This window comes from Sinocyclocheilus grahami, unplaced genomic scaffold (genome assembly GCF_001515645.1).
Source record: "Sinocyclocheilus grahami isolate Dianchi unplaced genomic scaffold, SAMN03320097.WGS_v1.1 scaffold695.1, whole genome shotgun sequence".
Taxonomy (NCBI): Eukaryota; Metazoa; Chordata; class Actinopteri; order Cypriniformes; family Cyprinidae; genus Sinocyclocheilus; species Sinocyclocheilus grahami.
In genome coordinates this window covers 582,362-608,919 of record NW_015505874.1, presented here as the reverse complement: position 1 = coordinate 608,919, position 26,558 = coordinate 582,362, and the positions used below count along the sequence as shown (strand labels likewise).

The window sequence follows — 26,558 nt, the reverse complement described above, 5'->3', positions numbered from 1 at the left end:
ACAGGTCAGTCATGTGCTTTCTGAGTGAACTTTCATTTGGTTGAGCTCACAAATTCTGACAAGGCATTGTGTCTTTTTTCCTGTAGGAGGCATCACATCCATGTCCTCGTCCCAGCCGATGGCCAACATCGCAGGTTCTCCTGTCATCTCCTCTCCCAGTGCTCTAGCCACACAGGTTACTGCAGCCACTGGTGCCCAGCCCTGAACAGACTCACTCATGCTCTCTCTGCCCATGGCCACATTTTTATGTTGAGTGTAAACAAACGAAAGAGAGACTAAATTAGGTTTCTTTTTTTTTTTTTTTCCTTTTCTTTTTCCATACAATAATTATATATTGAAGCTCGGACACACAGCAGACAGTTGTTATGTTGCGTCAGTGTCCGGCAGTCTTTCCTGATGATGGTGTCTATATAGAAGCCACTACAGTGTAGAAATTTAGAAAAATGGATAATAAAATTTATTTTATATGTCCCTACGTTGGCTTCCGTTTGTTAATTGAACAATTGTTGATATTTTACAGGTTAGGGGAATTACATTTTAAGTTGAAATGTATTGCAGCTATAATTCATAGACAAATATCAAGGTGCAAGAACCTTCTTTACATGCATTTAGCAGATGCTTTTATCCAAAGTAATTTTATTGTAAATTAACAACAACAAAAACATATAATTTCAACAAATTTACCAAAAATGCAGATGCCCCCATCTTGGAAACTCTGGGCGTAAAGAAAGTGTTAAAAGCGGAAACTTGCATTTTTGCAACTTCAATCATAATGTAAAATAGTAAGTCTTACATTTAATACAAAGCATTTGCTGAACTTAGCCAAGATTATCTTGTATAGTAATCCAGTTTGGCCTAATACGCATCAAAACGTGAAGAATATCGGGGGGAAAGTATTAAATACACTTCATTCTTCAAAATGTGTCTTTGTATTCCAATGAAGTTGGTTCTGAATAATGGTGAGTAAATTACAATTTTTTTGAATGTGAGAAATATCTATTGAGGAGTGATGAATTAAACCGCTGCAGCAGCTTCACACACAAATCTTTTCTCTTCAAAACAGTAAGCATCCATCCAGAAATCCGTCTCTGCGCCTGGATGACCCAGACCAGCACAATCTTCACCGTCCGGATGAAATTTAGTCCAGTTATCAGGCTCACTGGTTTCATTCTCTCGTTTCATCCAGAATCTGCAGAAAGAAAAAAACAAAACGCTTCTGTTTAAGTAAAGACCTGCTAATTACCTTCATTTATAGCTACTTTTAATGCAAAGGATTTATTGTCAAGATTAATGAAGATCTTACTCTACTGAATTGTTAACTGGCTGGTTATTCACCCAAACCCAGTGACCCTCGGTGTCCACATCATTAAGACCAATCCAGTGAGTCTCTTCAACATTAGAGGTAACAAAATCCTGATGGAGAAAATAATAAAAATACATTTCCTGATATAATGCACATAAGGCTTAGAGCACAGCAATGTATAGCCTAAAATTTTAAGTCAATGTAAAATCAAAATTGTCGACTATTTGTTGGTTTTAGAATGATTCTTTAAGGAATGTTATTCTAAATAAATAATTCTTTAGTAATCATTAGGCAACAATTTCATTAAAATGTAACTGCTGAAATTACTTTCTTAGGTGATATCACGCATCTAATTGAATACTTTTGATGTATTTGTTCCCCTCCTGCCATTTACTGTCAGTAAGCAAGCCGTGGCTTGTGGTGGAATAAGATGCTAACCTTTACCCAGTCTGCCGAGACTTGATTGCTAAAATGTCATTAGTGGACTTAAAAATGTCTTAATATGTGACCCTGGAGCACAAAACCAGTCTTAATTCGCTGGGATATATTTGTAGCAATAGCCAAAAATACATTGTATTGGTCAAAATTATTGATTTTTCTTTTATGCCAAAAATCATTAGGACATTAAATAAAGATCATGTTCCATAAAGATATTTTGTAAATTTCCTACTGTAAATATATCAAAACTTAATTTTTGATTAGTAATATGCATTGCCAAGAACTTCATTTGGACAATTTAAAGGTGTTTTTCCTCGATATTTAGATTTTTTTGCACCCTCAGATTCCAGATATTCAAATAATTGTATCTTGGCCAAATATTGTCCTATCCTAACAAACCATACATCAATGGGAAGCTTATTTATTCAGCTTTGATGTGATGTATACATCTCAATTTCTAAAAATTGACCCTTATGACTGGTTTTGTGCTCTAGGGTCACATATAGAGAAAATATATAATTTTGATTTGTTTCATTGTGAGCTAAATTTAACTGTAGAATATGAAATCTGATCTCTTAAGTGTTTAACTAGTAAACACACCTGCTCTGCTTTGCTGTTTATGATCACTAGATGTCCTCCTAGAGTCACACAGTGATCTCGACTCTGTGTCCAGTTCATCTTGACTGTAGAGTAGTAGTAACACTTTCCTCCAGAATGAATCCAGTGGATTGCACAACCTGTACTGTCTTTTGTAAAAGAGGTAGTGATGATTTAATTATTCATAATTTCACACTACGTCTTTATTTTTGAGATTTTGTTTATGTGTGTGAAAGGTCTTTTAACATTGCACAAGGCTCAGATCATAAAACTTACGGTTTAATCTGCTCAGCTTTTCAAGTGTCGTCTTATGCTGGTTGCGGAGCACATCAAACTCTTCTTTGTAATCTGCATGACAAGGCCAAAAAAAGAAGAAAAGAAACGCAATCAAGATGAAATGATCCAATGATCCATTCTTCAGACCATGGTTTTAAATAATAAAAAAAACAGACAAAATGATTCCGTACTGGATCATGAAATATATTTTACTCACTTGTGCCATTAGTTTTCTTGGCAGACGGCTGCACTGAAACTCTGACATCTGATTAAAAACAGAACATAAGCAGAAGCAGTGATGCACACCATATAATATATTTGAGTTATACTCACACAGTATCCCCAGAATACAGAGACCTCCAAGAGCAAAAACGTCTCAGGTTACTTATGTAACCATGGTTCCCTGAGTAGGGAACGAGACACTGCGTCCTCTAGGGGTCGCTATGGGGAACGCCTCGTCGTGACCCGTGTCTGAAGCATACATTGAAAAAACACCAACTCGTTGGCCGGCGACAGCCATGACGTCACTACCGGTGCGACTCCAGTATAAATCGGCGCCGGGAGCTACACATCATTCACTTCTTCGTCTGAAGCTTGCGTCCGCAGCATGGCAAGAAACCTAGAGGACGCAGTGTCTCGTTCCCTACTCAGGGAACCATGGTTACATAAGTAACCCGAGACGTTCCCTTTCATGGGAACTTCGAACTGCGTCCTCTAGGGGTCGCTATGGGGAACGGTATCCCCACGCCGCCATGCTGAGGGGAGTGCAAGCCAGAACCATGGCGAGCACTAAGAACCAACTCTACCATATTGCTATGGGAGTTGCCCCTGGGACGTTTAGACGGCTGTCAGTGACGTTATTCCCTACGGCCAAAGGCCTAGCTACATACCCCAAACTACTTACCTGTTAGGGCCAGACTCCTGGGCCCGGGGTAGAGCTCAAGGCTTGGAATCAGAAACAGATTCCTTTAAGGGAATACGACCAAGAGCCTAGAATCATACTAGTCTTGGTCTGTCACACAGGGGCTACCGCACGTTTGTCTTGTGGTGAAGGAACTGTCTCAACAGATCCTTAGTAGCAATACCCTGCTAAGTAGGTATCCAGAGGATACATAGGGGGAGTGGTGCCCAAGGCAGAACCGGGGTTTTAAACCACTCAAAAAGAGCACGAAGTCTTGCGCGTAGCTCTTACCATACAGGATTTTTAGAAAAGTGGGCAAAGCATAACGTGCGCACTTACCAGCTATGTGGATTTTAGAAAAGTGGGCAAAGCATAACGTGCACACTTACCACTTATGTGGATTTTAGAAAAGTGGGCAAAGCATAACGTGCACACTTACCACTTATGTGGATTTTAGAAAAGTGGGCAAAGCATAACGTGCACACTTACCACTTATGTGGATTTTAGAAAAGGGGGCAAAGCATAACGTGCACTACACTTGCATACCGTTCTAGGGGTTCTCGTGGCACCCTGAAAAGGCAGCCTATAGATAAAAATAGCGTATCCCCAGACGCTATATCTACGGCTATAATGCTGGAGTGGCTAGCAGTAAATCTGTAGCTGGGGGAGAACATCCAGCTCTCAATGGAGAGGGAGCTCAACCTACAGCATGTTCCCATGGTGGAACAGCTAGCAGTTATTCAGCTGAGGGAGCAACACACTCAGCTCTCAAACCGAGACGGGGCTCGACCTGCAGCATGTTCCAAACTGGAACAGCTAGCAATAGTTTACTTAGCTGTGGGGGCAACACACCTAGTTCTCAGTCGAGAAGGGGGCTCGGCCTACAGCATGTTCCAATGCAGGAACGCTAGCAGTAGTTTACCTTGGCTGAGGGAGCACAAACCCAGCTCTCAACGAGAGGGAGCTCGACCTGCAGCATGATTGAAAAATCAGAGGGGTAAGCACACTGCAGTCTAGCCAAACTCTCATTCAGGTAACCCTTTGATAAAAGGGGAGCATTGTCTCAATACTACCACGAGGACAGCCCATGGAGCGAGGAATCTAACTCCTCAGAGAGGATTAACGCTCGAAAGAAACATCATACTCACAATAACCCTCAATGGTGAGGGGGGGTGATGCCTCAAGGGGATATCCTGGTGATCGGGAAAAACCCCTCAGGGCGACCCGGATACGGTAGACCAGTCAGGGTAGCATGAAAGCGTAAACCCCAGCCCGGACGTCCAGGAAATTTTCTGCAGTGACACCGGAGGCCTGATAATCACAAAACTCCCGCAGAAGCCTGTGTTATAGCCGCATGATCCAGGAAGTATGAAACAGAAACCTTACTTACCTTCTGGACATATCTCGACGAGTGAAATAAACACTGCAAGTCGAGCACCCGGTTTCTGAACCCAGCACGGGAAACACTGCAAAGAAACTAGCAGAAGGGTACACACAACCACCAATTCCATAGCACATACATATATTTATATACATATATTTAGACATGGATCGTACTCACCCACCACGGCTCCCGCGTTGGAGCTCTGTCCGGAAAAGCCTCTAGACCGGACCTTCAGTAAGGTGGTTACTATGATAACCATAGAACCAACCAAAACATCATAGGTCCAGAAGGAGACTGTTATGCAGGAAGCTTCCACCTGACCTCGGTCAGGTGGCGATATGGTGGTTACAGGGGAATTAGGAAGGGGAAGAAAGGGGTAGATGTTACACCCCCTGAGGAAAAGAGTGGATACCTAAGTATTACTCTGATCCGGACAAAAGCGCTGACGCCTTGTCTGGATCACATCCCTCAGGTCCTGCCTACCTCCCTTCGACCCACGATACTTCCTACCCCTACCCGCAGGCGGAGGAGGAGCGCGAGTCGCGACACTAGCCTTCTGTGCTCGTCTCTGATCCTCAAATCGAGACGGACCAGGACCCCTGGGTTGTTCGGGCTCAGACCTGGACCTTCGCGGAATGAAGGTTTTGAAGGCCGCTGAGCGCGCCTTCGCCTCCCTGAACTTTTCGACGACCGCCTCAACGGATGTACCAAAAAGTTCAGAGGGCGAAACCGGGGCATCGAGAAGAAAACCCCTTTCTTTCTTCCCGATGTCTGCCAGGTTTACCCACAGCTGCCTCTCCGTTACTACCATCGCTGCCATAGATCTGCCCATGGCAGAGGCAGCCTGCTTAGTAGCACGAAGAGCAAGATCCGTGGTGCGGCGTAACTCAGCCATCTCATCAGAAGAAAGGCCCTCGCCTTTATCCAGGTCTTTCAGCAGATCAGCCTGGTATGCTTGAAGCACCGCCATCGTGTGCAGTGAAGCAACAGCCTAACCTGCTGCTGCGTATGCCTTGCCATTCATTTTAGATGTAGCTTGAAGAGGCATGGATGGCAAGGAGGGAGTTTTGAGAGATGATGTCTCTCCCATAGAGAGATAGCTAGCTAGCGTCTCTTCTACAGGGGGCATTCTCTCATAGCCGTTTTCGCGCACCGCCTCGATATTCGCATAACTGGTATGCTGAAACCGATGGATGCGTGAGGAAAACGGCTTCTTCCATTCCTTCTCGATCTCAGTATGGAGATCAGGAAGGAAAGGAAGACTCACCTGAGCTGGAGGGTTATGGCCAGAAAGATAACGTTCGTCGAGACGACCTCGCGACGCCACTTCCTTAGTCCGCTTCCATGGCAAGTCAAGTCTTGCCGTGGCGCGACCCATAACCTCTAAGAGCTCATCATACGCAGGGCAGGAGGATTGAGAAGGCTCAGCCTCAGCTTCTCCGCTCTCATCATCCATTTCCTGCTCTTCCTGGGCTGACCCCAGCAGAGCACTGGCCCCTGGATCAGATGATGTTAAAGAGAGAACATCATCCTCCAGTGGCTGTCTCTCGCCCCCCGCCGATGAGCGCGAGAAGGAAAGCCCCTCTCTAAACTCATCGGCCAGGTCCACCTGAGATCCCCACGAGCTCATTCTCCTCCGTGCCTCAGCAGCGGAGGGTCCTGAACCGCGGGAAGCAGATGGCTGCCCCTCTTTACTTGAAAAGAGAGACAAACGAGAACGGAGTTTTTTCATTGGAAAAAACTCACAATGCACGCAGATTGCCCCCTCGAGGACACCGCGTGCGTGCTCCTCGCCCAAACAAACAACACATAAATCGTGTGTGTCATCTGGTGTCAAATAGCGCTGACACGGATGCACACACCTTCTAAATGCTCTACTAGTGCTCGCCATAATAAATAGATAGCTCTTACTTTTTCCTTGAAAATGCACGCTTCAAACAGAACAGTCAATGAAGACGAAGAAGAGAACGATGTGTAGCTCCCGGCACCGATTTATACTGTAGTCGCACCGGTAGTGACGTCATGGCTGTCGCCGGCCAACGAGTTGGTGTTTTTTCAATGTATGCTTCAGACACGGGTCACGACGAGGCGTTCCCCATAGCGACCCCTAGAGGACGCAGTTCGAAGTTCCCATGAAAGGGAAACGGAGCTTTTCGAACTCCGAGTCAGTTGAATCAAATGATTCATGATTCAGTGATTCGAATCTCCGCACGCTGACGAGTCCTGCTGCTCAAAACTAGACAACTTTGACAAACAATAGCGTTTTTTAAAAGTGTGTAATATACTAATCATTAAATACCTAGTAATCAAAGTAAATAATATTTGTGTAATTTCTGTTCTTTTATTAATTTGTTTATTATCATTATTTATTGTTAGTTTTTAGTGTTTTTAGGTAATCAGGTGATTTAAGTCCATTAACTCTCACTCGGACTGACTCCCTCACTAGTGTGCTGACTCCCTTACTAGTGAATATTTTGGGGAGGGGGCACAACAATACAATTCTGCTTAGGGCACCCATTTGGCCAGCAGCAGCCCTGTGTGTGTGTGTGTGTGTGTGTGTGTGTGTGTGTGTATATATATATATATATATATAATATATATATAGCCTAAATTGTAGTTTTAAAACGACTAAAAACAAAACTTCTAGGAAAAAACAAGCATTTGTATAACTGGATATCTGATTGAAAACCTCAAATAGCAGCTAAGATAAAGATCTTTTGACAGCTGCACCTGTGGGACAACTTCTCATCATGACACACATGAGAAACATATCTGCTGATCAAAGCATCTTTGAGAACATGAACACTTCAGGCCTACAGGAAGTCAAATGGTAAACTTCACACATCACTCTTGCCTTAGCAAATATCTAATGTTTATTTCTGCTTTTGGCAGGGGTGTTTCTTCAAAACAACATAAGAACTATATACTTTGACGTATAAATACCATTTAAATATAAGTTTAGCGTGTGAAGGATGTTAATGCATCAGCCAATGAGTTATTGATTTCATGATTACATATTATTCACACAATAGCAATAAATCATTCATAATTTATTGATTCTCTGTAATTCCCCTTTTCATCTTTTGAATGCTCCTTTCTAAAATAGCCTAGATAAAATAGCTTCTATACATTCAGAAAGTCTGTTTTGTGGACATTCACACAAGGACCAGTCACTCGTCTGGAGGCCTCACAGAAGCCACACAGCATTTGACCACTGGATTTACAAAAATCTTTTTCATTTTAATAAGTGTTTTCGCAACATTTCAACATTGCAACAACTACTGATGAACACAATATTTATTTGAATTATCCCTCATTACTATGTCTTTGGAAGGCTTTTTTCTTTTTTTAAACACATTAAAATGCAAAAATTCACGGTATTTCTTATTTACATGCAATGCAGGGATTCCAAACTTTTTTTTTTATCATCAGCCGAATCTCTTTCACTTAGAATATTTATTTGAAGTCCCCCTCTGAGATTTTAAGGTAATAAGTTAATAAGTAACACATTTGCATGTTCATGGTTCTCTGACATTGGTTAATGTCAAGTAAACAAATTATACAATTTTTTTAGTAAGTTTATTTTATTTTAATTTAACATTTTAAATTTTTTATGATGTAATTACTAGCTTTTCATTAAACTCGTGAACACCCTGTAGTTCCTTCACGAGCCCTAGTTTGGGAAACCTTGACATAATGTAATGAAACAAGAAATTTAATATATTTTCTTTTTCTTTGCATTTTTATTTTTTACAAGATTATCCTATTTAAATCAATATGATAAACTAGTTACGTAGGTCAAAAGTAATCTAAAATTAATCAAAAAGTAGTCTGATTATATATCATGTAATTTGGAATCAGTAATGGATTACAATTTTCAAGTCATCTACCCAGCTCTCTCTCTCTCTCTCTGTCTCTCTCTCTATATATAGTTTATATAAAGTTTATATATATATATAGTTGCCAGGTTTACACACCATGTACATTTTTTTTATGAATTCACAAATGCAACCAAAATATAACATGAACATTTAACTGAACTCTGAATTTTTTTAGAAATGGATAATAGTATCCCTATTATGATATATCCAACAAAATTAGGTGCTCCAGTAGTACAACTGAACAAATATTTGATGACAATTTGACAACTTTTTATAACGGTCAAACAAAATGTGGCTAACATGAAAGCATCAAAATATGTCAAAATATCAGTCTTAAATAAATATTTTTTTAATTCGTTGCACCAATGCAACCTATCAGTCCATATCAATGCACAGTTATACCCCTAAAAAGTTCTGCACAATTTTTCTCTAAAATTGTACAATTTTACTTTATAGCCATTGTTCCTTGTGTCCTGTAAAAGTGTTCAATTCTTTATCTTTCTGAACTCTGTGTTATCATTTAAACAAAAAAACATTCTGTAACATGTCAGTAATATCTTACCTCTGTACTGAGAGCATTTGCCACCTGAAGCTGTTGCTGAAGACAAGTAATCAACATTTTCATAGTTTGAATTCATTTCACGACCCTGATGGTTGGTTGAGTGTTCACTGGAAGCACAGAAGACGCAGACATATTAGTACAGTAATAAGAGTCATTTGTACAGACAAATAAGCAAGCAGGGTACAAAGTGAAGAAGAGGAACAGATTAAACTTGATTAGTGGTTAGAGGTAAAATGTAATGATTGAATCTCAGCATTTACAAGCACAATGTTAACGTTTTAATAAACATTTAACTGGCAATATGCAACTCAAAAACACTCACTCCTATAATATTTAAACAAACATATATTTTTCTGTATGTAAAATAGGCTATAATTGCACATACATACTGATGCAGAAGGTGTATGATGCTGTTGTGTGCATCTGTAGCTGTATTAATAGATACTGTGGAAACATGCAGGAAGTTTCAAACCTCGAACTCAGAAAGTGAACTACAGTTATGAAAGATTTTCTGTTAAAAGTTTGTCCTTTAAAAAATATCTTCAGAAATGTAGGGGGAAAATATGTTATATAAATATAATATAAGCAAGTTTCTTATTGACTAGGATATTTTTAGCTATGCTTTGAGAAAATGCTGTCACTCCACTCACAGGTGTTTCGGACATACGGTCAGTAATGAACAAATCATTCTTCTGAATAGGATCTTTTTAATGAAACTGTGGAACTGGTCCACAAAGCTGATAATCTGAATTGACTGTTTCACTCAAGTTGGTTCTTGAAACCTCAAAACCTCACCGACTCATTGAATTTGTTTTATAATGATCCAGGCCACAGCTCACTTACTCATGAATCCACAGCTGGATGGCAGGGATGTTAAATAAAAATGCAATAGTGACATTTAGTAGGGAACAGAGAGAACATTTAATTTGGCTTATTTTGTTTAAATGTGCTGATTTATTTGCTAATTTTGTTTCATTAAAACTATAAATTATGATAGGGCTGTCAAAAGATTAAAGTTATTTTTTAAATGTATTATTTTTGTAAAGAAAACAAAAATAAATAGTGAATAGTGAAAAAATACTCAGTAATTTTCTTCTAAAAGGCTTTTCCTGTTTTCACCCCTTCAGATGTGTCACCCAATATCAATATCAGAGAGTTATATAATAACATTACTAAATTACATTTAGTCATTTATTTATCATCAAAGAGCCTTACAGATTAGGAACTTCACAATCAATTTCTCATCAATAAAGCTGTAGAGGACACTGCATTAGTGACCTCTGCTGGAGAAAAGAAGAGAGAATTACAAAGTAACTGAACAAGCAGAAAAAAAGTGCAAAATGCAAAAATTGAAAGAAAAAAAAACATTAATGCAAAATTATCAGATTATCTTCAGTTCAGTTAAACATTTCGATAAAGCACACAAGTCTTTATACTATCCCTAAAGTTTGTCTGCTCAACACATTCAAAAAATTACACATATAAACAAACTGTGATGCATAGTATAAACTTTAAATACACTGTAATTTTTATATATATCATCAATAAATCAAATTTGTTTCGATGTCAAACACTACATATTGCTTGTTCCACAGCTAGCCATATTTTAAAGGTTCATACTTTAACTGAATTCATTGTTTTAAAAATTGTTTTCACAATGAACGGATTTGCTATTTGAATATATTTTGAAAATGATTATTTAAATGATAAAATAATGATTTTCATGATTTTTTGAGTGCAGAAAGTGTCATTTATGTATGACTGAGAAATATGCATAACGTTTAGTAAAACTGTGTAATCCAAATGGATGGACATGTGCAATTCAAAAATATATACATTTAGGCCAAAATATGTTTTGAGTGCACAGCAGTTTCATATCTGATACTAAAGCACTTCAGTTGACTGCAAAATGAGTGATGTGTGAGGCATCAAAATAAAATGCATTTGTATTGGCATGTACAGTCTGTAGTTGTAATAATTAGTAACAATTACATAATAATAGATAATAATAATCACTGGAGAAAAGAATAGCATTTTTATTCTGAGTAAGCAAATCCAAAAAAGCCTTGTTTTCTATGCATATACAAAATAGACCTCATCAATATTAGCAGCACTGACGGAGGTAAATTAATATTTCTTTTCACAGATAAACTTCATCCGATATTTGCAAAAAACATCAAACCAACTTTCTAAATAGTTTAAATCATTTTTCATAATTGCACAGTTTTCCGCTTCTTTCCAGTTATCAGGTTCACTTTTCCCAGATTCTCTCTTGTACCAAAACCTTCAAAAGCAGAAACAGGCGATCAGAGTAAAAACAATATTTATCCTGCAATAATATTTTGTAAAAAACCATGCTGTAGCTTTTTTTTTTTAAAAACATGCCATTATGCCATTATGCAAAGAGTTAAACGTTCCAGTAATATAGTGATCATGATGAACGGTAATAATAAAGTAATTTTTTTATGTGTTTTTGTTACATTGATTAACTTAAGTAATTGTAGTCAGAGTTCTTACTGTACTCCAGTTTCATTGAGAGTTTGGTTATTCACCCAAACCCAGCGTCCTTCAGTTTCCAGATCATTGAGACCAATCCAGTGCCATGCTTTAATTTTAGAAACCAGAAAGTTCTAATGGAGAAAACATCACATGCAATGCTGTTTCTGAATATTGTGATTTAAACAGGTCAAACATATCATTCTTTGATTTAACTTACATCCAACTTGAAATTTTCTCACCTGTTCTGTTAGGCTGGTTATGGTGACCAGATCAGCTCCTTTTGAAACACAGAAAGCACGACTGCTTGACCAGCTCAGTTCATTACAGCTGAAGAAGTACAACTTTCCATGAAAAGATGTCAAGCTCATATCACAGTTCAAAGACTGAGCTGTAAATGCTGAAATAAAAAGCATATAAAAATGATCCTTTGTTTACTTCATGATGGTTTTGAAATGAAAAAAAAGGAAGTTTGGTTTAATATGCAGAAATTTTCAAACTCTTTGCCTAATCTTTCATGGGTCTGAAGTACAGATGGCTCACCTTCATAAATGGACAGTTGTTCTCTAACTCTGGTGCAGTTGGCTGTAAGTTCCTCAATATTTCTCACCATGACTGGTTCAGAAACAGTTATTAAGAAAAAGAAAACAAGTGGTTGGAGAAATATGTTCAAAAGACTGACTTGTATTTGCTTAACAAAAAGAAATGAGTTGAATCAAAGCCGGTTCGGAATTAGTAGGCTACACTTTGTCCTAGTAGGTGCATGAGTCTGAACCTAACATAACTCTCTATTGTTGATGTGGAGATGTTCAATAACTCTGCTGTAATTGCCATTGGCTGTAAGTTCCTCAAGCCGTCTTGTCATGACTGGTACAGAAACAGTTAAGAAAAAAATGGAAAACAAAAGCAAGCAGACAAATTCACTCTTGTAGTCCTTTCTCTTAACACACTGTTAATGAAACATGTTTCTTGGATTCTTAAACATATTGTACTCACTTGTGTTATTAGTTTTCTGGGCAGACAGTTGCATTGAAACATTGGCATCTGATTAAAGACAAAACAGTAGCAGTGATGTCACTGATATATCTACAGTGTCAAGAAAAAGTATGTGAACCCATTGTAAATAGTTGGTGTTCTGCCTTGATTGGACATAACATGTCAACTGATCTTCACCAAAGTCACAAGTACAGACAAACACAATGTGCTTAAGCTAACAACACACACACACACACACACACACACATACATAATCTTTCATGTCTTTATTGAACACATACCATTAAACATTCACAGTGCAGTGGAAAAAAATCATGTAAGTGAGCTTTACCATTACCAACATTCTATTTTTAATTAATTTTATTTTCATTATTTTGAGTTTCATGAGTTATTCACGAGTCCCTTGTTTTGTCCTGAGCAGTTAAACGGGCCACTGTTCTTCTGAAAAATCCCCCAGGTCCTAGTTGGTTTTCCAGCATGTTCTGCATATTTGCATCATTAAAGCAGTGACTGGGATTTTGAGATTTGTGTTTTCACACTGGTGAATGCTAGAACAAACAAAACTGTGTAGGTCCTGAATTTTTCAGAAGAAATGTACTTATTTGTAAAGACGTGGAAGATTATAATTGTTTGTGTGTTGTTCGCTTAAGCGAACATTGCGTTTGTCTGTTGTACAAACCCGATTCCAAAAAAGTTGGGACACTGTACAAATTGTGAATAAAAACAGAATGCAATGATGTGGAAGTTTCAAATTTCAATATTTTATTCAGAATACAACATAGATGACATAGCAAATGTTTAAACTGAGAAAATGTATCATTTTAAGGGAATGAGATTTGTAAATTATTCCGTTCCTTTTTTACTCACAATTTGTACAGTGTCCCAACTTTTTTGGAATCGGGTTTGTAACTTTGGTGAGGATCAGATAACATTTCATGACCAATTAATGCATAAATCCCATTCAATTCCAATGGGTTAACATACGTTTTCTTGGTACTGTGTATCTGTATCTATCATAATATAAATATATCAGTTATACTCACACAGTATCCCCAGAATACAGAAACCTCCAAGAGCAAAAACCAGACAGACAGCAAAAACAATCAGAAGAACTTTAGTCCGTTTAGGGAGAGTGGAGTTACCTGTGGTTATAAATTTGATTAAAGGTACCTTTGAATCAGTGTATTATTTCTGTCCAGAACTTTTCCAGAATTTATATTTGCCTAACTTCTGACATATATATATATATATATATATATATACATATATATATATAAGACAACATGTCCCAACCTCACATTTGTACTCTTGTCCTGAGAACGCAATCCAAACTTAGTTGAAATCTACCTTCATTATAGTTGACTCTGAGTGTGTTTTATGTACTGTATTATAAATGTACTGATATTATCATTCGATGAATAGAATTTACAAATATTATTTCATTTTTATATTAAAATATTATGTAACTTCAGAGCCAGGGATGAATTTTGTTCAATCCCATTCAAAAGAGTGTTAAAAGGGAAATAACCACTAATTAATTGATCTGTGTTTTGTTAAAAAGTGTAAATGAGAAACGCGAGTATGTTACCTTTCCTTAGAACTATGTTTTAACCAAAGCAGTAATGCAGTGTGCCATTGTATGTTACTGTGGAAGTTAGCCTGTGAAGCGTGCTAATTTCTCTTCTTTGCTTGGATGTCTAGCAGAAGCAGGCTAATTGATTGTAACTATGTTTCCAACTTATGCAGGTATGATTATGTATTTTTATGTGTTTTGGTGATTTCTTTGTTATGCGTGTTCGAACTTGATGTTGTTATATATATCAAATGCTTCAATGTGGGCGATTGAAGAGGTACATTATATAAGTTGAATTTGAATAATAGGCCTAAGTGTGTGATGCATAGTGCCAATGTATACTGTGATATTTCTTTGGTATTCACTGTTGACTGCATTAAGGGAAGTATTTTATGTAAGACATGTTCTGCTTATATAGTAATGTACTTGATGTGATATTAGTTATATTATTACTATTTTCTTTATATTACTTCTTTATTACTGTGAAATATGAGATTCTCTATATTGCGCTCTTGCTTTGGTCCGCGGGAGGTCTGAGCAGAGCGAGCAGAAGGTGGCAAATTGATTGTACAATGATTGATAACTACATGTTTCTAGCTTATGCAGATTACACAGCCTCTTGGATAAAAGAAAAACCACTGAACTAGCAGACCGACTCCAGTCTTTATTCCACACAACACAAGGCAGAGGGGTAGCCGAGTCGTTGCGACTCATCCCGGTTACAGTCGCACACCAGTTTGCATGCACTCATAGAAAACAATGTGTTCAAATTTTAAAGACATTTCTTTTTTTCTTTAATGAAAAATGACTGTGTTTGATTCCCAGGGAGTGCATGAACAGATCAAATCTTTTACTTGAATACAATGTAAGTTGCTTTGGACAAAAGTGTCTACCAAATGTGTATTTGTTGAATGAACATAAGAAAACCAGTCCTAAATCATTAAAATAGAAATGAATGCATACTGCTAATATTTAAGCCTTACCTTTGTATCGAGAGCATTTCTCACCTGAAGCAACTGTTGCAAGTATGAAGCTAGAATTTTCATACATTGAATCCATGAGACGTGCACTACTCTCTAATGAGACAAAAGACGTGCCCTTTGAGACTAGTGCTGGTTGAGATAGCTGAGAATAAGGAAGTCACAAAGTGTCATCCTTATTAATACAGACAGGATGTTATGGGTCTGAAAAACAAACAGAGCAACTATATGTTTGGGTATGTGATTGATGTGAAAATAAGGTATAATAAAATATAGATTTTAGATTTTGCTGCAGCAGTTAATGCCACCTCCTAAAATGTATTATTATTATTTTGCAGTAGTTATAATAAAAAAAATCATAATGGTATAGTAGATGTTTCTTCAGCATCAAAACATGCTTTTCCCTGTTTTCGTCCCTTCAGATGTCACCCAATAAATCAGACGGTTGTAAAATAACATTTACATCAAGTCCTAGTCCACTCTTTTATCCAAGCAACTTAACAAGCAATTTATCATACTAAGAAATCAGTAAAGCTGTAGAGCATGCTGCATTACGTTGTGAACATGCAAAATCATCAGATTATAAGTGATTAAATTATTTTCTGCTTCTCACACAAACTTACTATATGGCTTCAGAAGACTTAAAATGGCAATAGTACACATTACATTTACACTATTCATTTAGCTATAACACATGAGTCTTATACTGTAAGTTAACTTTACATGAGAAAGCAAATCCCTCTCGCTAATTTTATGTCTTTTTAAAAGAAGCTTCAAAAAAGATTGAAAGTTGCCATTCTCATCTCCCAGACTAGCACAGTTCTCTCCAGACATGGTTTCTCCAGTTATCAGGTTCTGTCTGCCCCTCACTGAACAAGAACCTTTAAGAAACAAACAGTATTGGTAAAGAACAATTTTTTAAATTATTGTTATTATTAAAACAGCTATAGTTTAGGTTATTGATTCACATCTGGGATGGTCGTGTTTTATGTTGTTTTTATTACTTTTTTGGCTCTCAGCTAATAAATTCACAATCATTTGTCATTCAAACTACGGCGTTTACCTGCTGTATTTATTCTACAGTGATTTATGACAGATAGTTCTTACTGTACTCCAGTTTCATTGAGAATTTGGTTATTCACCCAAACCCAGTGTCCTTCATTGTCCAAATCACCAAGACCAATCCAGTGTGTCTCTTTAATTTTAGAGATCAGGGCATCATAAAGGGGACATTTTTTTGGGTTATTTTACACATCTTTTATCTCATTGAATACAAATTACTTGCCAAACTCAAGCCGGAAGCACTTCACAGCTTGGGTTAACAATTTCTGCAGCAACAGTGCAGGAAACAGTGAGTGGTTTTGTTTGGTTTCTTCCTCTTGAGATTCAAGCACTCGTGGTTTCATCGCGGATGGTTTGAAAATTTTTTTTTTTGTAATTATACTCATTTTGTGTCAACTGTTTGCACAAATGCTGATCAATACCATTACTAGTAGTGGTTGACCGACATTGATTTTTGACAGCTGATGCCGATACCTTAGAGAGCAGGGTGGCCGATGGCTTATACTGTATATATACAGTGGGGAACATATTTATTTGATCCCCTGCTGATTTTGCAAGTTTGCCCACTTACAAAGAAATGAAGGGTCTGTAATTTGTATGGTAGGTTTATTTTAATAGACAGAGAAAGAATATCCAGAAAAAAACAGGTTATATAAAGTTTAGAAATTGATTTGCATTTCAGTGAGTGAAATGAGTATTTGATCCCCTACCAACCAGCAATAATTCTGGCTCCCACAGACTGGTTATGTGCCCATGTGGAACACAGATTAGTCCTGCCACTTTAAGAAGTTACTCTAACATCAGCTCGTCCACACAATCTGTATCTTCCATTCCAACCTCTCCCACCACCATGGGCAAGACCAAAGAGCTGTCAAAGGATGTCAGAGACAATATTGTAGATCTGCACAAGGCTGGAATGGGCTACAAGACCATCAGCAAGAAGCTTGGTGAGAAGGAGACAACTGTTGGTGCGATTATTCGGAAATGGAAGAAATACAAAACAACCATCAATAGGCCTTGGTATACCCACATACACACCTGCAGGTAAGTCATAGAATAAATACCTTACAGATGAATCTCTTTAACTAGGATTCTGCTTTGTCTTATTCAGTTATTCAACTAAACTGTTAAAACAATTTTAGTTGATTTAGTATTTTGTGTTAATGCCACTTAAAACATACATGAGAGAAGATGAAAAAAGTTTATCTGTGAAAAGGAATATCAGTTTACCCCATCAGTGATAGCAATTAAAAGGTCTGTGTTTATGTGCACACAAAACAAGGCTCTTTTGAATTTGCTTACTCATTTCATATTACAAATGCTGTATTTTTCCTTCAGTGAATTTAACTGAAAGCTCTATTATCTATCCTGTCTTACGTTTTTTGTTACCTTAAACATCACTCACCCTGCAGTCAGTTTGATTCTTTAGTATCATATATGAAACTGCTGTGGTTAGCAGATGGCAGCCTTGTGGGATTTCTTGTTATTAAATCTCATGTGAATAAACAGCGTTAGCTAACTGCAGAAGTTTAAAAAATAGCTAAATCTGTTTTGTGTCTAAAAATAAATGTTCATTAACCTTTAAGGATAGTACAAGACTTGTGTGCTATAATGTAAATGTAATGTGCACAACAGCTATTTCAAGTCTCCTTAAGCAATACAGTAGGTTTTTGTGAGAATTTGGATGAAATTTAATCACTGATAATTTTGTATTTTTACATGTATTTTTGCCTGTTCTGCCACTTTGTATTTCTCTGTTCTTTACTCCACAAGAGGTCACTAATGCAGCTCCATTGATGATAAATTGTTTGAAGTTCCTCATTTGTAAGTCGCTTTAATGATAAAAAAGAGTGTAATAAATAACTAAATGTAAGAAAAGCCTTGTAGAAAGCAGATGAGTGACATGAGAAATGTTGCAGAAATTGATCTGTCCATAGACTTTATATTCAGTTATGTTTTGCTACAAAACATTTTTTTATTTTCTTTTTTTTTTTAAAGTCAGAATGCACAATACTGTCAAATGAGAATTATGTCTGTTGATAATAGTGTAGTTCCAACATCTACCAGGGGATCACTGGAACTTAATGTGCTTTATCATTTATGAAACTTGTGCTGTTCTTCTCTTGAGATGACAGTTGCATTGAAACCATGATGTGCTTCTTGTTCAGTTATTCAAAATCAGCAAGGGTATTATTATCTGATTAAAGACAAAACAGCAGCAGCAGTGCATGGTGTCAAGCAGCTTTGGACAAGCAAGTTAAAAAGTGTTCCAAGCTAAACTTCAAACTCCTCTTTCAATAATGTTTATGTTTTAAGTATAAGCTTATGTTTTAGCTTTTGATTCTGTCAATTAAATGGCGCATCAGAGCTGCTTTGGAACATCTTATTTTCTTATTTTTATTTGGCTCCATGTATGAATCAACAATGCAGTGATATAAAATTGGAGCCCGGTCTCATGAAAATGCGTATAAATAGTACGCCAAATAAAAACGAAAACTCGTGGTATTGATGCGCAAAAATGGACTTTGGCGTGCATATGATACGCATGTGTTTGGCGTGCATATAATACTCAGTTTTCGCGTGCATATGATACGCAGATTTCGCGTGCATATGATACGCAGATTTCGCGTACATATGATACGCATCTACCCCACAACCCTAAACCTACCCATCGCGTAGCATATACACGCCAAAGTTTTAGATATACAGTATGAAAGGCAGACAAGATCAGTTATAATTCAGCATGCAAAGAGATGGAGGAACATACACTCATCACAATTCAATACAATTGAATACAATTAATTGTATTTAAATAATGAACTAATTTAATATAGTATCAGTTATGAGTTATGCTCACAAAGCATTCCTAGAGCACAGAGACCTCCAACAGCACAAACAAGAGAGAAATCCAGAACAATCAGAACAAATAACTCCATTTTGGGAAAGTGCCTGGGGTCAGAAATGAAGTGTTGCAGTGATAAAGTGTCCCAGACAAGTAACTTCTCAATCCCTGACATTTAAGGTCCTCCTTTTGGGGTCAGTGATGTATTTCTGAATAGGTTCAAGGTGTAAATTGGACGTTCATCATGATATATTCTGACATCAGTTCTCTTAGCTGTACAATTTTTGTAGATCGCTCAAAACATGCTGTGATAGGATTACAATTTGATTAGGTTCAATGTGCCAATTTTACAAAACCAGTTACATTTTTAAAAATTAATTCACAAATGTAAACAAAATTTAACATGAACATTCAATTGAACTCAGTATCCCTATTAGGATATATCCAACAAAATTAGGTACTCCAGTCATTGGAGAAAAAAATTATACAGAAATATAAAGTTGTTAAAACTGATCAAATATTTGATTAGCTCAGGGACATCTTTTTATAACGGTCAAACAGGTCGTCCAGCAGTCTCTTTCGTGAGATATTTCTAAAAGACGTTGTGTGCAGATGTGGCTAACGTGAGAGCGTCACCACTAATAGGTTCTGCGTAACTTTTCTCTTAAATTTGACTTTATGGCCATTGTTCTTTGTGTTCTTTAAAAGACCTCAAAGCATTTGAGGGGAATTAAGACTAATACTAACAAAATGAGGATTCTTGATATTGGTCATGTGATAAAGAGTTACAGTATTTATTGAAAGAAATACTAATTTGATATTATGTCCTTTAAATTATAGCAATGTGGTTTAATGAATGAAACAATTTACACAAAAGGTCTTTCTGCTGTGATAATCTTCCTAGTATGATCTTGATATCTGTTCTTCTCAGAAAAGTGTTCAATTCTTTATCTTTCTGAACTCTGTGGTATCATTTAAACAAACACACGAACAAACAAACAAAAGAACATTCTGTAACATGTCAGTAATATCTTACCTCTGTACTGAGAGCATTTGCCACCTGAAGCTATTTTCGTGTACAGGTTACTGAGCATAAAATAACAGCACTTTCGGTTTGTTTTTTTGTGCTTGACATACAGGTTTTCTGCATTCAGTAACTGATTCCTTTATACTTGATATTTTAGTGCTTAAAGCTCAAAAGTTATTTATTTCCTTTTACATTCAGTCATTGATATAAGTGCTTGCATAAGGCAAAAATTTCACTCACTTATATTATCTTATGAAATATAACAGTATAACTTCAGTTCTGCTTTGTTAATTGAATGGATATTAAGAAACTTTTCGGCTTTTATATATCAAAATGACTGCAATACAATACAATTCCTGCTATGTTTTCAAAGACTAAATGCTAAGTTACTGCAAGTTAGGTACTCTTACTTGTTTTTCAATGTCCTATTATTGATAATGTGTGAGTGTATGTTTTAATACTAATTACTGTTTTCACCACTTCAGATGTGTTGCCCAATCAAACCAATATCAGACAGTTATAAAATAACATTATTAAATTACATTTAGTCATTTAAGTATCATTAAAATGACGTATAAGGAACTTCACAAGCAGTGAGGCTTTATCCAAACAGTTTGTCATGAGCTGTGTGTCCGAAACCGCTCCCTATCCCCTATATCGGGTGTTGGCCATTTTGTAGTGCTGTCTGAAATTTCACTTAGAATTAGCACTGTTTCTTTCCAGAAGATTTACCAAGACGAGAACCACAAGGCTGCTCAACACACTCAAAATATATGTAAGCCTAAATTTAAGATTTATTTGAATTGCATATAACATTTCCATTCATTTGGATTACAGAGTCTTAACTAATAAACTAATAAACTTAACATGATGCATATTTGGCAGTCATGCATAGATGAAACGGGTAAGAAACAGGTAAGTTTAGTACTAATAAACAATGTATTTTAAATACACAATAACCAAGTTTGCCAAGATTGAGACTCAATTTGAACAGGCTGATTCTAGGGCGCTACGGCAGAGTATGCAAATTGTAACAGAATATAAACCCAGATCCTCTTCTATAATTAATGCCAGTGGTTCCTTATTTAATTATTTAAATATATTTTATTCACAATTTGAGGCTAGTAATTCTAGTACAGATGGGGAAAATTTAAAAGATGGGATCTTGGGCTTGGTAAGAGAAAATGAAGATCTGGTCATTACTGAAATGGATGTTAGAAAAGAACTATACAAAATTAACATCAGGAAAGCATGTGGACCAGACAATATCCCTGCACGTGTATTTAAAGTCTGTGCTAGTCAATTAGAACCAGTTCCCAGAAGTTTTAAGTCTTCAATTATTATCCCAGTCCCTAAAATCCCTTGTCCTGCCTCTCTGAACGACTATCATCCTGTGGCCCTCACTTCTGTAATAATGAAGTGTTTTGAAAGATTGGTCAGAGCTTATATTTGTTCCTCTCTCCCCAGCGGTCTGGATCCCTTACAGTTTGCACATAGGCCTAATAGTTCTACAGATTATGCTTTTAACTATATTTTGCACTCTGCTCTTTCACATCTGGATCAGGGGAAAGGGAACTATGTGCGGATGCTTTTCGTGGACTATAGCTCTGCTTTTAACAGTGTTGTTCCCTTAAACCTCTGCAAAAAGCTTCAAGATTTAGGGCTGAGTTCTTCCATTTGTCACTGGATCATGGACTTTTTGACAGGACACCCCCAGGTGGTTAGAATGGGAAACTACTCCTCCTCTACACTCACCCTCAACATTGGAGCCCCCCAGGGCTGTGTCCTCAGTCCTGTGCTTTACTCTCTTAGTCTCATTATACCAGCGACTGCATGGCTAAACACAGTTCTAACAAACTGGTGAAGTTTGCTGATGACACCGTGGTTTTGGCCTTATTAGTAAAAACGATGAGAAGGCCTACCCTGAGGAAGTGGATGCTCTCTTCACGTGATGTCATATTAATAATCTCTCTTTGAATGTTGCTAAGACTAAGGAGATGATTATCGATTATGGGAGGAAGCAAGTGAGGAATTACAGCCCTTTGATGATCGGTGGGGCCACAGTTGAAAGGGTGAGCAGTTTTAAATATCTTGGAGTATACAGTATCTCACAGAAGATCTTTCCGGGGAAAATGCATATAGATCACCTTGTGAGGAGTGCAAATCAACATATTTACTACTTACGACAGTTGGCTAGGTTCAAGGTCTCACAGAAAGTGTTGAGGACTTTTTATACTGGAGCCGTGGAAAGCCTACTCACAGGGAGCATTATCTCCTGATTTGAAAGTACAACGGACCATGATCAGAAAGCATTGACAAGTTGTAAGGTCAGCACAGAAAGCCATCAGGACCTCGCTCCCTGACATCAAAAATGTCAAAAATGTATATTCAGAGATGCAGGACCAGGGCTAAAATAATTATTAAAGACTTTTGTCATCTTGGACACAGTTTACTGTTATTGCTCCCATCAGGGAAGCGATACCAGATTTTGAGAACCAACACAGAGAGACTGAGAAGGAATTTTTATCCTCAGGCAATCCGACTATTATAACGACACTGAATGAGTCTGCAGACTTTTATTAGTATTTTATTAGTATTAAATATATAATTTGCACTGTATCGATCTTATTTATGTTTATGGCTTTATATATTTTTCTTTTTTTCAACAATAATATAAAAAATTTTTTTTATATTATTGTTGTTAGTATTTTTGCATTGTGGGATGAGAAACTATGGAAAAATCATTTCACTACATTGCATCACATGTATATGTAGGTGACAAATAAAGAACCTTGAACCTTATGTGTTTATCATCAATAAATCCAATTGGTTTCAATCTCATACATTGTAACCAACTGAGTATTGCTTGATCCACAGCTAGCCATATTTTAACCATGTTTATACTTTTTAACTGAATAAATGTAATTTTCACAATGAACATGTTTGTGCTGGTTCTCAGCTATTTGAATTCATGCATTTCAAAAATGATGCCATGATTTGACTGACAAATATGCATCACATTAAGTTTATTAGTTTTGAAAAGATACCAAGCTCATATCACAGTTCAAAGATTGAGCTGTAAATGCTGAAATAAAAGCATATGAAAATTTATCCATTCTTCAGACCATGACATACTTGAAATAGTACAGAAATGTTCAAACGCTGTCTGAAAGGGTCTGGAATCAGCTCACCTTCATAAAAAGACAGTCGTTCTCCAACTATGCTGTAGTTGGCTGCAAGCTCTCTCACCATGACTGGTACAGACAGTTATGAAGAAAGATAAGTAAAATAAGTGGTTGGAGAAATATATTCCAAAGACTGACTTGTATATACTAAACAAAACAAATAGGCTAAATCAAAGCTGGCTGAGAAGTGGTACTCTTTGTCCAAGTAGGACTGAAACTAACATAACTCACTATCGTTAATGCGGAGATCTTCTGTAACTCTGGTGTAATTGGCTCGAAGTTCCTCAGTCTCTCTCACCATGACTGGTACAGAGGCAGTTATGAAGAAAACAAGAAAAAAAGCAGACAAAGTCAGTCCTGTAGTCCTTTCTCTTTATGCACTGTTAATGAAACTTTGCTGTATTGAATGGGTTAAAAATTACTGGTGACATTAGTTTCCTGGGCAGACAGCTTCACTGAAACACTGACATCTGTTTAAAGACAAAATATAAGCAGTGATGTCACTGATACATCTCTATGTGTTATGTCCACTATACTGTATTTATTAGTTATACTCACACAGTATACTCAGAGCACAGAGACATCCAAGAGCAAAAAACAGAGAGACTGCAAAAACAATCAGAAGAACTTCTGTCCATTTAGGTGGACAAAATCTTTCCTGCTCTTCAGTGGAGTTACCTGTGGTAGAAATTTAATGAGAAAATTATTTCTGAACCCTTGAATCAGTACAGAATTTCTGTCTGGAACTATGCCCGAATTTACATTTGGTTAATTTCTGTATAATATATTTTTTAACTAAATAGATTTTCAACACCTGTGACAGCTTGGCCCAACCAGACAGTTTATGAATTGTACTCTTGTACTGAGAACAGAGTTTAAAGTTAGTTCAAATCTGCTTTCATCATTGTCGATTCTTGTCTGAATGTATGCCAGTGTCATTTTAATGCAATCATTGTTACCCAAAAGATGTGAGAAATGTACTGAAATTTTAGTTGAAAGGATCAAATTCACAAGTATCATTCTATTTTAAGATTAGGTTCTCTTATAATTTAATAGATTAGGTAATCTCTTAAAATTTACTTGGATAATAATCTTGTAAAAACATAAATAATCTTGGTGACACACATACAAATAAAATATCACTTTCCTTTGAAAGGCTTCCCAGCATCATGAAAACATGAACACTTATAGTCTGCCCACAGGAAATCAAATGGCAACTTCACACCCGTTCATACATCACTGTTGCTTTAGGCAAATATCTAAATATGCTTTTGACAGATCTATATATTTACAACAGATTCACAGATTTACATCTTATTTCACATTCAGCATTACATGTGAACTTTCTGCTTTCTTAACACATGGCATTGGTGTTGGCAGCAACATGCTTGACTTTCTGAGATTTGTATTTATTTATTTACATGACAGTGTTGAGGGTTCAGTTACCCAGGAATGCATAAATGGATAAAATGCTGTGAGCTGTACCACTGACGGCCTTCTCATTACTCCACTTCATCTCTCTGACCACTTCTTTCTCCAGTTCTCTGTCTGTTTACCTTCATGTTCACCACTGACTCGTTGTCTGGTCTCCTTTTGCTGTAACCTCTGCTATCTCCCCGCTATACATTTCTCCTTTGTGGTCTCTACCTCCCTCCCACAACTAACCACTTTTCTTCTCTTGATGTCAGTGTAGCTGCTGACAATCTCTGCCTTGACAATATCTGTCCTCTCACCCCCAGGCCAGCATGTGCAACACCCTCCAGCCCCTGGCTTACAGATGCTCTCCATAATCATCAAACCAAGTTCGGGTCTGCTGAGAGGGAAGGGATCAAGACTAAAAATCCTAAGAAATATCTAAGCAGTGTGCGATATAGCATACTAGCCGGGACAACTTCTTTATGTTTACAGACGTGACATAATGACGCTGCGCCATGCTCGAATTTCCCTGTCACGAATAAAGTCAAAATGAAATTAAAAGTGTTGATTGCGGCATTATCTGAGCATATCACATAATATTTCTTTTTACGCATTCTACAGCGTTGCACATCATAAGCAATCACACACGATTCTGTTGAGTTTATGAATGCAATGATGACCAATCAGAAGCATTCAAATGAGTCAACGCTGAAAAGCTGGAGTTTTGTTCAGTGCGCGCGCTCGTTGACTGAATTCTGCTCTCTCCTAAGTTTTCTCATCATAAACAACAAAGTGCAGATGTACGTACAATGAAAGTAAGAGATTCATTTCACAGTGTAGGCAGCTTCAGTGATAATAATGTGAGTTGTTTGACAGTGCTTAAACTCATGCTAGACTAGTGATAATGTAAATTCTTTGCTCGCTTTCGGTATATAATTTACTGTTTGAATAACCGTGGAATTTAAATAAAATAATGAAATAATTAGTACCTTACAATGTTTTTTATTAAACTGTGATCACGTTAAATATAAATTCAATTGTATTAAAATATTTGATGACATGACACTCTAAAAAAGAGGGGTCTATGATAGGGTGACCATAAATCCTCTTTTTGGACCTTAAAAAATGCGTCCGGCCAGGATTTCTAAATCGCCCGAAATGTCCGGGGTTTGGCTTTTGCTTTCTACAGTCGCCATTAGTGTGTGTTTTTGTATTAGAGCCATGCGAGGACTGTGTCCAGTCCCGCCTACTCCCGCAAACATTCTAATATTGCATATAATTTTCGCGCATCAGGGGGTCGCTATCAATATGCAGAGAATATAATCTCTTTTGGATGAGCGCTCACTGTTCACGTTCACTTTCGATTTTGTGATCACGTGCGCTCTGTGTAAAGGAAGATCAGATATTTGTCAATGAGCTCAGGATCTGTTGAGCAGCAAATCCTCCAGCATGGTCTGTCAGCCATCTCTCCTCTCAACCCGTAATCAGTCAAATCTGTCTCCTGCAGCTTGTGTTGGATGCAGGGTTGTCAAGTCCACGTTTTTTTCTTCTTCTTTGGAATTGGGCTACTTTTAAACTGTTGCCATGGCTTGATTGGGTTAAAGGCAGGGCCGGTGTTCTGACGATTTGTGCTACCCGC

The 26,558-nt window shown here is 37.2% G+C and overlaps 2 protein-coding genes across 2 annotated transcripts in view; one reads left to right on the top strand and one right to left on the bottom strand.

Annotated features, from left to right (window-relative positions):
* LOC107559708 (casein kinase II subunit alpha-like) overlaps positions 1–480 on the top strand; it is an 8,767-nt gene extending 8,287 nt beyond the window's left edge. Inside the window, exon 11 of the mRNA XM_016243614.1 lies at positions 87–480. Within this exon, the coding sequence (XP_016099100.1) occupies positions 87–205 (119 nt within the window). The 3' untranslated portion in view covers positions 206–480. The remainder of the gene's footprint in view (positions 1–86) is intronic.
* Positions 481–678: 198 nt separating this feature from the next.
* Positions 679–26,558, bottom strand: part of illr3 (immune-related, lectin-like receptor 3) — a 26,813-nt gene continuing 933 nt past the window's right edge. The window contains exons 3-11 of the mRNA XM_016243591.1: positions 24,062–24,181; positions 23,926–23,973; positions 12,619–12,705; positions 12,382–12,453; positions 12,066–12,085; positions 7,570–7,588; positions 2,342–2,487; positions 1,304–1,413; positions 679–1,189 (exon numbers count right to left, since the gene is read on the bottom strand). Of these exons, the coding sequence (XP_016099077.1) occupies positions 1,015–1,189; positions 1,304–1,413; positions 2,342–2,487; positions 7,570–7,588; positions 12,066–12,085; positions 12,382–12,453; positions 12,619–12,705; positions 23,926–23,973; positions 24,062–24,181 (797 nt within the window). The 3' untranslated portion in view covers positions 679–1,014. The remainder of the gene's footprint in view (positions 1,190–1,303; positions 1,414–2,341; positions 2,488–7,569; positions 7,589–12,065; positions 12,086–12,381; positions 12,454–12,618; positions 12,706–23,925; positions 23,974–24,061; positions 24,182–26,558) is intronic.